At 47.9% G+C, this 12,212-nt stretch overlaps 1 protein-coding gene across 2 annotated transcripts in view; it reads right to left on the reverse strand.

Annotated features, from left to right (window-relative positions):
- LOC8032333 (NF-kappa-B inhibitor epsilon) overlaps positions 1–11,310 on the reverse strand; it is a 33,755-nt gene extending 22,445 nt beyond the window's left edge. Inside the window, exons 1-3 of one of the 2 annotated variants that reach the window (XM_029970722.4) lie at positions 11,078–11,310; positions 3,995–4,189; positions 1,488–1,743 (exon numbers count right to left, since the gene is read on the reverse strand). In XM_029970722.4, the coding sequence (XP_029826582.3) occupies positions 1,488–1,743; positions 3,995–4,175 (437 nt within the window). In that variant the 5' untranslated portion in view covers positions 4,176–4,189; positions 11,078–11,310. Of the gene's footprint in view, positions 1–1,487; positions 1,744–3,994; positions 4,190–5,321; positions 5,440–11,077 lie in introns of those variants that run through there. The other variant, XM_042293451.1, reaches the window with a different exon arrangement.
- Between the last annotated feature and the right edge of the window lie 902 nt (positions 11,311–12,212).

The following is a 12,212-nucleotide window of genomic DNA, read 5'->3' on the forward strand; positions in this document are numbered from 1 at the left end:
CGGGCGGGATTGGGGCAGGCGTGTGCCAGGCACAACTGTTGTCCGCACCGCACTCTTCGCCACAATTTGGTGTCTACGACGTTTGACGATGTCTACACAACTGCGGCATAAGTCTGCGCACGTAGTGACTGTGCTGTGAACGAAACTCTAAGAGACAATCACCAACGGTGAGACGACGGCGGCGGTTGTGACGTGGGGGACGGCGGTAACGGCGGGACCACAGTGGGATGGCTTTCAAGAAGTGCACTGCGCAGGCGCGCCAATCACGTGGACACCGCTGAGCGCCGAGAGAAAATTCTGCTGACGTCGCCCGTTACACTTTCTTGGAGAAGTAAAAACAAGCAAAAAGGGGCACTGTCGATGACGTTCAGCTCAATGTTGGCTACGCTGACGCCGTAGCCTTGACTGCGCCATTGGTTGTGCCTCAACCGTTCGAGTCAGCCGATTCAGCAACCTGGCGAGTTGCAAAGTTTGCAGGACCGTTTAAGGAACATTTGGACAGAACTGGGTCGTAATATTTGACTTCTGGTCTTCCCAAGTGATATGAAGAGGTACGAGTGTTAGCTAGAACATAAACACAAACACAAAGGATAGAAGGGGACAAACGCACCGCTGAATAACAACTAGGTTACAATTCCTCTTAGTCTTTAAGCCTAAGTACTCCCTCTTCCTCATGTTTAGCCCCAAGTACTTTGTTTTCAACTAGCTCAATTTGAAACTGATACTAAAAAAAACCGCACTGTTAAAAAAAAAAAATGAAGCGGAGTTGCTTTTTGAGTCTTGCAAGTGCCCCAAAATAACCAGCGATTTAGCGTCTGTTATCCCACTCAATAGGCAGCTTAAGTGCATCGGCAAGCAAAAATGCTTCAAAAATAAGTATGAAAAAAGCAAGAACAATGGAGCTTGGAAACAAAGAGAGATAATCCCCCCAAAGGCGCTTCTGCAGAAAGTCCCTTATCTACAATGGCTTCTGCTTACACGGCTGGAAAGGGTCCACAAACAGAATTACAAGCCCCTACTGGAAGTGCCCAGAGAGAGATAAGGGATACTCTGTAGCCGAGGGAGAGAAAGATAAGAGAGAAGCTCGGGTTTTTACCGGGTGAGACATTCATTCTCTCCCACGAGAGGCTCGAGTGCTCTTCCATTGATCTAAAACCTCGGATAACTCCCAACAATAGTTTTAGGCAACAAGATGTTATGAACTGTTCTTACTCTGAAGAGAAGCTTATTTAGTGGCTCTGGTCAGAGGCATGACCACGCATTCCACACTTCTGACGAGGCATTCGTGCTTTGTCAGAAACATAAGAAGGCATGAAATGGCATTCCACTCGCGAGGCACGCGTGCCTCGTCAGAAACGTGACGAGGCGTGACACGGCGTTCGACGTCTCTGGCGAGGCAATGCCTCTTCGTTCGTACTTTGTCAGAAACGCATCAAGGCACGACGCAGCATTGGTGCCTCGCCAGAGGACCCTCTACAACAACTCACGTGTCCCCGTCGTCGTCCTGCGCATAGATCTCCCTGGGCGTCAGGGGCGCCTGCAGCAGCCGCGACTCCCAGCTGGGTGGCTCTGCGTCGATGTAGCCGCTGTCCAGCTTGGAGGACGATGCCACCTTGCCCTCGGAACTGCTCGGGTGGCCCTGCTGCTGCTGATGATGGCGGTGGCTAGGTTGGGGCGGTTCCTCCTCAATCAGCCCCGAGTCCATCATGCTGCACGTCGACTTGGAGATGTCGGTCTCGGTCGCTGTCCGACGAAAAAACACGAAGCAAAAATGAACGGGGACGCCGACGACGCACTCGTAGATACCCAGATGTTTACGGAAGGTAGTCCAGCAAGATATACCAGACCAGAAATCTGGATTTTTCTCTTTCCCGCAAAAATATTCCCTCACTCTCTTTCCTTCAGTCGCGTCCACACCTCGTAGATAGCGAGGTCCCAGTGCTGGAATTTCTGTGTCACCAACTGGAAGCGAGCGTGGGGCACAAGTGGACATTGAGTCCTGCGTCAACGTTCAACTGGGACTTGTGTTTGGTCAGTAAGAATCATTTGGCGGCAGATCCGTCCCCATACAATTTTGCCTCGTTGATATGAAAACCCGCAGTTAAGACAGCGAAAAGCTAGTCTGGGAATGAACTGGGTAAATACGTACATTTCACGGCATCGACACTCGATTCTTCAGAGGCAGATTTTGAACCTAGCCGGCGATTTGCGAGGGCGTCAACTTTGTTGCAGTCTACAGAAATGTGCCGTCTCGTGTCCGCACATACCAACGGGTAAGGTAAGTGCACACGTGACTCGACAGATGTCGATGTATCACTTAGGGAAAGGCCGCAAGCTCAGTGCAGAAGCTTGCGGCAGCTGAAAGTGAACCGGTTGGGCCCAAACCAGACCAGAGGATGGCACGAGCGTTGGCAAACAAAGGTCAACATCCTGCTCATCTTTACGGCGGCACAGGTAGGGGCCAAAAGGAAGCTGACTGACGCAAATGAAGCTGAATAAAAACAAGCAAGAGAGATTGAAGAATCTTCCTCCAACTAGACAACAGACATGAGTGTCAACTGTCTCCTACATATGTAAATTTGTCGACCTGCTAGTTTTTCCTGCCGATTCATCCAAAATCCCACGACTAATGTGAAATAAAAAGAAGGGGGCTTCGAGCCGCCAGTAGCCGTACCAATGGAGCGTCATTTAAGACTCTGACCTCTTATGAGCTATTCAATCGGCCCTTCAGAGCTGATAAAATATAAACAGTGTGCAAAAACGCAAAGGACAGAAGGAAGGAGGTATAGGAGCCGAGCAGTTTGCTTGTATTCTTTTTTCTGCCTAGTCCTTGTCCTTATGTAATATTTCCTCAGTCATCAATCAGCTTGCCCACATCGCCGTTTCAATCCTCTAAGCTCCTGATAAAATTAACCCCAAGATGTTTCGGCGGTGCCCCCTCATGGCTCCTCTGCGTGGCATCCCTACCGGGATTAGCCTCACCACGACATTATGAGTTGTAATCCTGGCTACTTATCAGTTGCATCCAAAAAGTTAAATGATGCGCGTAAGAAGTACAGTGAAAGTTTAGTTGTCACATTCTTAAACCAACACAGTTAACACGGACAGTCTGACGTTACTGTTATTTTTATAGACGAAAGCAGGATTAATATTTTTTAAGACGTCGTAGCGACGGTTTCTTCAATCTCGGAAACCCGACCGCAGCGATGTTTCTGGTCGCGCACGTCGTACATTGGTAATAATTGGCTACTTTTTAGCGACGGAACCATACCACGTTTCTGCGAAAGGGCAAGCAAAACCGCAGCCATAAGCATGTACACAATGACTTGAACTAAACTTCCGCAGACACGTGCACGTGCGCGTGCCTGCAGGTACGCTTGAAACACGGTGTTCGCGTTCGTACCCTTCTTGCGGAAAAATTGCGTTCGGCCCTTAGGAACGCCAGTCGGCCAGAGCATGCAGTACCAATTATTCGCAAACTCCTAAACATTCTCGAGTCTCCAGTATTCCCCGAAAATTGAGAGGGTTCCCCTGTCGTCTGCAGAAACGACTCCGAGGACGACCGGAACCGAGAGCCACTATTAGACGAAAAGGAGAGCCGACTTGGCGCCAATGGCTGTTTCTCTCGTCGCCCTCGGGGCCTCCGGAAGCTTCCTACCTCCATAGCTTTCGTAAAACCAATCTGACAGGACCGTTCTCACGAAGAAGAAACGCGAGCTTGAAGACTCTCTTGTACGACATATTAGCGCTGCCTCCTGAAAGGTACATTTGCAGCCAAAAAAAGGTCTGTTAGTCCGTCCGTTTTCGTATCCTTGCGCCTTTCGGTTTCGCTACGGTGTACGAACGCATCCGAAGGAGTGGTCTCTCGATTTCTGCCCGACGACGTCGGAGAAGTGTCACGAGTCAAAGATGCATTCCGAGCACTGCACTTCTCGTTCTGCACCGGCGCGCGCAATCTCTTCCCTCGCAAGGGGAGACCGGTCCGCAGACTTACCGATGGAGCCGCTCATCGAGATGTAGCCGGGGTCTTCGACGGAGTCCGTGAGCGACTTGCGGTCCATGCCCTCGAACCGGGTCGACGACGAAGAGGTCGGCGTTGGGGGCGGCGACGAGACCCCCTGTTCAGGGCGGCTCTCGCCGGCCTTCCGCGGCCCCCCGGGCCCCCTTCGACTCATCCTGAAGTTGCCCGCTGCGAGGGAGGGGAGACTGCGGTCAGCTGTTGAGGAACCCGACCGAACCTCCTGAATTGGGCCGCCCTTGCACGTATGCTGGGGGCTCTCAGGAATTGCAGGATTTAAGTGGGATAAAGTTTGCTATCTAGTACACACCCTAAAGGCCCGTTCACACGCTTGCGACCAAGCAGGACCGGCTGAGACGAGACCGGCATTTAAGCCACTTGCGACGACTTAGGACTGGATGTGCTGCTGCAAAGCAGGTCCAAAACCGGCGTGCGAGGCTTAAAAACAAATCTTGTCTCGGGCAGTACTTTTTGTTTGCAAATGCGCGAATGGGGCTTAAAGGCCGACGTACACTTCGCACTTTCCATCTTTACCGGCCCCCTCCTTTCCTATATTCTCTCCACTTTTTACCTAGCCCCAACTTGGCTCTCCTCGCAGCTCAGGAGAGGGGAGCGCTAAGTGGATTATCTTCCCTGCAGAAAACCGAGGTTGTACGTCGGCCTTTAAGGGCTGGTTCTCACACTTCTGTTCAATTGTAACCGGTTGCTAGGCATTCGGTTGAAACAAACCTCGAGTGTGTGAACCAGGCTTAATGTGTAAGTAAACGGAAGCTTTGGGACCATCTGGAAATGAAACGCGCTGCAAGAAATAACACAGAAGGATGTTACGAGTAGCCTCAAATAATTATGCTGTGCTGCCTCTCCTAATACTGTTCTTCTCATAACATAACTATGTTCTCAGAATCATAACAATGTTATGATGCTGAGAAGAACATTATAACTTCCTAACAATGTTCTTCTCAACATCCACGAGGAGCACAATCGAGAGGGGGACAAGCTCGTAAGTAGTCGGTCAGATGCTGGCAGTGTCACCCACAACGTTTAACCGAGAATTTTATGGTCATATAACATCGCATCTTACAACAAACATAGCAACATGCAATATTTTGTCGTATTTTTAACACACCAAAAAAAAAGTAATACACCTATGCATAATTGTAACCTTTAGTTTGAAGGGTGTTTGAAGAGAAAGGAAGCACCTAAAATAATCTTAACATCAGCATGGCGTGAAGCATATTCAGCCAATACTGAAAAACCCACCGGGTAAAGCGAACTACAGGACAAAGGGAACATGGTCACTCACTCAAACCGGTTTTGCACGTCTTGCAAACTGTGGAGACCCTTTTTCTCTTTAACGCTTTGCTTTCGGAAATAAATGGCCTCCAGGCTCACAAGATTCGTTTCTGATCGTCAGTTTACAAGTCTTTGAGCAATAGCTGCAAGGAAAAAAAAGCTTCAAAGAAATGAAGCGGTAATCCTAATCATGCGCTTGAAAAGTTGGGCGATACAAGAATCAAGTCGGGAGTGCGGGTACAAAGATATACCTTCCAACAACAGGAGGAAAATTGCCAAAGCAAAAGAAAGGTTTCCAAAGCACTGATATGTACTTAGTGCCTAAAAGCTCATCACATGTAGAGATATCAAGACCCAAAATAAAATAGTAAAAGACAAAAAATGTTCCCACTTATCTTAAGTCGATTACTCCAGACTCAAGAATCTTGGCGGGAAAAAAGGTTTCAGATTCATAGCCATTTGTTTTCGCGTACATTAGTATTTGAATGAACAAACATCTGACCTATACTGCCAACAGTATGCCTGACCTTTTACAAAGCAACACATCTTCGCTGTGGTCGGACAAGCAGTAAGTAGTGTAGTCTCTGCACGATAGGAAAATGTGCCACCTCGTGTCCAGGCACGTACGTCACTGAGATGCACGTAATTGGAACTTGATAGGCTTTGATGTATCACATAAGGAAAGGTCGCAAGCTCAGTGCAGAAGCGTACGACGGCAAAATGTGAACTATACTGAAGGACCCAGTCGCACAACATCCCAAACGTCTTACGCACCAAGACAAGCCCGTTAAGGTGGAACGCGGGGAATTCCAAACGAAACGGCAAGCACTCAAACCAGAGTCTAGTGTTTTCGGCGTACACCGATTAACACCAAAAGCGGGTTTCATTGAAATCGAGCAGGTGTCGTAGAAATTAAAAAAAACCAAAAAAAAAATGAATTGGAGCTTTCTAGTAAAACAACAAGTGTGGGAAAGCTTGCGCTCCAGGGAAAGAAATCTTTATCAACCATTTAGTTTTGTCTCAACCCAAAATGCAGCTTGCACCGAAGCTCGCAGCTGCATTGTAAGCTGCACTTGCAGTGCATCTTGCATAGTTTTCAAAGTATTCGGGTCAGGAGCACGATTCTCGAAGGCTGGAAAGTACCAATAAACACCCATTTTTCGTCCAAACATTAAGAATAGACGCCGAATACGCAAAGAAAAAATAGAACCCCCCTCCCCCCCTCCCAATGTCCGAGCAAAATTAACCACAAAAAACGTGGAGCTCCACTCGTAAACATACCTGCCCCATCTTGCTCACGCAAGCTCATGCCATTTGCAGTGTATCATGAGAAAAACTGTGCGTGGTGCAGTCTTTTCTGGCTCTTTTTTTTTTTTTTTTCTTTTCGTTCTCTGCTGGGAAATGGACAGGTACCGCATGAAAAACACTAGACTGTGTCACGTCTATTTAGGGTGCAGAAGTGAAGATTCATTCTTTAGATATGTTCCTGGAGTTAATGCAACTCTGCCCTGCCAAGGCCTAGAAACCATGCAGAATAAAAATGAGCTTCAAATCTTTCTAAGTTTTTTAAAGAAAGGAAACAATATATGCAGAAAGGTATGGTCAAGTTTACGCTGTTGGCTAATGCTGCAATCTCATTGGCTGGGGAATAATGACAAGACGCTCGGAAATTGTTACGCTTCGCTTCGCTTAACCTGCCAGCGACCTCCTTCCGGAAAAGGAGTGGTGGAAACTTGATATGCGAAATACTTTGTTAAAATTATAAAAATTGCTAAAGCGGCCAAGCTGGGACTACTAGAACTGCTTACAACGCTCACCCTTCAACATACGTCTTCTATCCATGGGATGAAAGCCAAACTGTCCAGGTCGCTACATTGATCAGAATTCCAAGTCTCTTCCACCAAAACAAGCCCTTCCGGACGAAACGCTACAAGCGACGAGAACAAAGACTTCAAAACAGAATGGTGCACATGTAATGTGTTACCCTTTGTTGCCGAAGCCTCCATGTCGGGGGAAACCCCGCCTCTATCACCTCGAGAAGATGCTAATTGCACTCGCACAACGCATCGCGAAAATGATGACGTCTGCCAAGAAATGTGCCAGAGGTGGCCGGCGGTTGACTGTGCCGACCTCCGGCACGTTGTTACGTCGCAGACTTGATTAGCGTAGAAAAAAACATTCCTTTGCGCCTTCCCGGCTGAGCTTCTGGAGACTTTTCACAAAACAAATCATTCCACATCGCTGCCAACAGGAAACTGCTACTACGCCGAGATGTTTCATCTAGTTCTGGCAACAAGGGACGATGAGTCAGTCTCGAATGGCAAAAGACCTGCTCTCTGGTAGTCGTAAGCTCTCGCTGGCTCTGAGGACCATTTCTGCAAGTTTTTGAGACTCACCTAATCAAGACTGTGAGGGAAGAGAGTTGGAAAGTTAGAAACAACACAATGACATTTCTAAACTAGCATTTTTTTTAACAGTTTTTAATGTTATTAAAGTAACGATTGGCATTAGATATCTTTTTTGCCTGTTGTTAGATTACAGAACATTCTGGGAACTATGCCATTTTTAAAGGGAAGCTGAAACATTTAAAAAAAGAAAGAGTTAATGCTTCTTATTAGCACAGTGTTTGCTGGAGAATCTATGTATCACCATCATTTGTTCTCAGAACACAGGCATGTAGCCGGGGGGGGCATGGGGCCCGGCCCCTGCCCCCCCCCCCTCCGAAATGTTTCATTTTGATGGGACCTCCTCTCTCTTCTACCCCTCATACAGCATACAGCAATTCGATGCAAGACATTGCGAGTCAGGGTCAAAATTTTCTTGGAGCGCTTTGTGCAACGACTGAACTCGAGACAAACAAGCACGTTGTGAGAGTTCAGCGTGCAGACCCATTGCCTTCTTTGCTTTAGCTCCCTTCTTTTTTCTTTCGCGGCAATCTTTTCACGTACCAGGGTACCTCTCAAAAAAAAAAAAAAAAGCCTACCGAGAGAAACCTAGATAATCAATACTTCGACACAGCAATCTTTGAGTTAAAGAGGATTTTTGTAGTAGCATATGATTTTAACAAGAACAGGAACGTTGATGACTTTGTGGCAGTCCTTACGTTTCAGTTTAGAAAGCACCATATCTGCAGTGACGTGGGGACGGCAACACCTGACGTCATGCAACCACGGTGACTGGTAGGCAGGGACCAAATATAATTTTCCCACGGCCGTTGCTTTCAGAAGTGAATGCTTCAGTTCACAAAGTATCTAAGTATTACAAAGTAACTCCTGCCACACAAAAATGTGGTTTACTTTCACAATGGCTGGTACCCGGCACGCTAGCGTCTGATTGTCCGCACACGCTTGCATCTATCCTAACAAAAATTTAAAAAAGACCCGAGACGAGACCCACAAGAGGAGGAGAGTGTGAAACGAGAGAAGGTGGGAAAAACCATGCAAGACCAGATGGACGATTGACTTTGTGTCGGGCGGCCGCTTGCGCCACCTAGCTCACGGTACTCGGTTTAGTTTCGGCTTTGAAAGGCGATTGAAACTGGTCCTTTGGCGCAGGCTTGGCGCAGATTACCCATATTCTGGAATAATGTAGCAGGTTGTATCAGGGTTAGCCCCTTGGCACAGTTTGGTGCAGCAATCACATCACTGTTGTAGTCGTATTCTTAAACTGTCACCGTGAAAAATGACATTCTGACATTACTCTCATTTCCTTGTATGAAAACAGGATTACTAAAGGTGTCACAGGAATCGCTTGGCCAAACGTGGAAAGCCAACCACAGCAACGCTTTAGGTCACGCACATGGCAAATTATGCCGCGTGCTCCCTTATCGGAGAACCAGACAAGTGCAATCACGTCCTGCGCATAATCCACACCTACACCCACTGCACGCAGGTTTACAAAAACATGGCAAAGGCGATTTTTCACATTTAAGTCACGTAGGTTGACATGGTGCACCAAATTTAAACATGCCATCACAAATATGCAGATATCACTCAGATGACACTTTTGATAGCAACCTTCGTCTCAGGAAGGCCATTCTTTAATTCTAAAACCTTGGCAAATTTCTCTCCTGAACATTGCTCGATCTTTAGTTAAGAACTTGATTTTATTGTGCAATAGCAACAGAACTGAGGAGCGTAGGGTCATTGTTCCTTCCTGCACACTTTTTGCTTTCACTGCAAGCTGCAATTTTACGCAGTCAAAGCATGACCGACCTCTTTATATAGGAAATCAAGTCCAAGCTGCAATGACCCCAAACAAGGAGAACGGCATGCAACATTTGGAACAGCCCACACCGCCCAATAATTTATTTTAGTTCGCCTTCTGCTAGGAATGCCTCCAGGGCAGCACAGAAGCTACACCAATCTTGGCCCGATCTCTCGGCCAAGCCTCTCCAAATCAATCCAAGCAGTTCACAGAAGGGGACCCTTCAAAAGTCGGCATATTTATACGCCCAAAGCCTTGCCAAACCCACCACCAATACCACAAATAGAGATTACATCAGTCCTACGCTGTTTGCCAACCCGGCCGCTACATGTGCCGATCCGGAGTTTTACGTCAGCAAGCCTCGGGGGATCAAAACAGATTGCTGAAGTTTGGGAAGCACAGAACTTTTCAGAGCAATGCATTGCTGTTTTTCTTGTGTCTTATTTTTGTGCATGCATTTTGCGCTCGCCTCTCGTAGGATGCAAGTAGCAGGGTAGGGGGTACGGTATCGTTCACGCACGCAGTTCAAGGCTGACATGGGTAAGAAGCGTCCACGCGAAGGCGCCGCATAGGGATCAGGGGGCTGGCAGAGGCGACGGTGGCATGCTGTTAGCTGGAAATCCCCTCGATCTTGGCAAACGAAAAATACTAGTTTTCTTTTTCTTTTTCCTTCTGCTGCCCTTCCGCCCGTATGGGATCTCTCTCTTTGAGTGTACTCGGATGAGGGTATTTCCCCAAACTCGAAGGAAGTCGAACTTAGTCACGTAATTTTTTTCGTTCGCTTCTTTCTTATGTAAGCGCCGTCGCGGACGCAGACGCCAACGCATTTTGCCGCTTCACGCGAACAACTGACCCTCGTTTTTTTTTGTATTTTTTTTACATCTCTCTAGTACCCCCCCCCCCCCCCCCCCCCCCCCCCCTTTTTCCCCCCCAAAACACACACACACAAAGTCTGATCACAGCCGTGCGTTCGAAGTGAAAGCCATCGCTGAGCCGCTACATCCTCCCTCGGGTTACATACCCGCCTCGTGCATTTTTCTTTTTGTTGTCTGTTTCACCGTGGAAGGTGTGCGAAAAAGAGAACCAACTGTAGTTCTGAAAAGTTATTCACCGAACGATTCGAACAGAGCATTCACTGGTTGGAGGATTCCGATGTCGCACGCCGATCCACGCTAGCTCACTTTCAAATACAGCTAACGTACTCGAGCGAGAAGTATGCGTACATTTGTGACACCACTTTTTCAGCTGACGCTTCTGTCGCCGACAGCAAAAGTCGAAAAACGAGGTCGAGTCGGACAGGCACTGCCCGAGGTGAATGGACACTGTCCGGAAGTCTCCGATGCCGGACAGCAATGCGCGGAGAAAACCATCAACCGATCATAGTGAAACCGAGCGACGCCACGCTGCTTGATCGCGACAGAAGACACACACACACGCCCACCCTTTTCGAAGGGCGTGAGGAATCGGGGGCACGGTTAGGCCTAACACTATTTTTTCGCGGAGCCATCGGACGGAGCGGGGGGGTACCCCACGACCCGTGGGGTTCGAAAAGCGCCTCACCTTTACCGACGTCTCGAAGGCGATCCGCGGCCGTTACACCCACGTTTGATCCCGAAATGGCACCGCCGCTAGAAAGGCACACGCATATCCACCGTGTCCGCCACCACGTCGTGTAGAAGCTTTTAATTTGAAGGGAAGCATATTCTTTCTCGCAAAGAGGAACGCTCCCAGGCTTGAATGGGGAAATCCCACGGAGAGGCAGACGAGCCAGACGAAAAGAAAAGGACGCACCACCAATCAGAGCGGCGCTAGCGACGCCACGACCAATCGCAACGCTCGCTTTGGATCACGTGCCATAAAACGGAAGCCGATGTTGTCGTGGCTGCGGGGCTGCGGCTTCTGGCCTGCTTTATTTATTTATTTATTTTTTATTTTCGTTTGTCCCGCTTTTGTTCGTTTTTTTTTATTTATTTTTTATGTGACCTCGGAACTGCTTCGCTTGCTCGCTGGCTCTAGACCTGTGGCGGCGGTAAAGTTCTTGTTAAACAATAATAATAATAATAAAAAGAAAAGAAGGCGCACTTTTGTTTCATCGAACTACTAGGAGGAAGTCTGTGCACCCCCTCTGAAGTCGTGCTTTCGTCTTCGAAGCACATATTTAGAAGGGTTCCTCCTGGCTTTGAATGCGGCAGTACGTCCCAACGCTTTCGAGCGCGCCGCAGCGCGTTGACCCGTTATTGGTCGATGACGTTCGCCGCGCGCAGCTACGCGCGTAGCAGACTGCTGGGCGGCTGGTGGTCGTTCGATGTCCTAAAATTAGAACGATTGTTGGTATTTCCCGCATTTCGTAAAACACTCGGTGTACCTAATCTCCAAAATGGCCTGGCGCCGGCAAAACCTAATAACAAAACGAAAAAAAGAAAAATTGAACGTCCGTAATCGAAACTGCAAAGAAGTCGAGCAGACGAATAGCATCGCGAGCGCGCCATTTTGAATTCCGCTTCTCGTGTTTTTGAATAAAAAAAAAAAAAAAAAAAAACCACATTTTCTAGCGAAAGATTTTGATTCATCGAACTGTCAACGTCGTTCATTACCAGTATATCCGTTTAATTTTAGTTCGTGATAAAGCCGAATAATAAGCAGTCTGACCTGACGTCAGTCGCTCAAGTATCATTCCCCTATCACACTCTCTTTC

This window comes from Ixodes scapularis, unplaced genomic scaffold (genome assembly GCF_016920785.2).
Source record: "Ixodes scapularis isolate PalLabHiFi unplaced genomic scaffold, ASM1692078v2 PGA_scaffold4__175_contigs__length_147842914, whole genome shotgun sequence".
NCBI lineage: Eukaryota > Metazoa > Arthropoda > Arachnida > Ixodida > Ixodidae > Ixodes > Ixodes scapularis.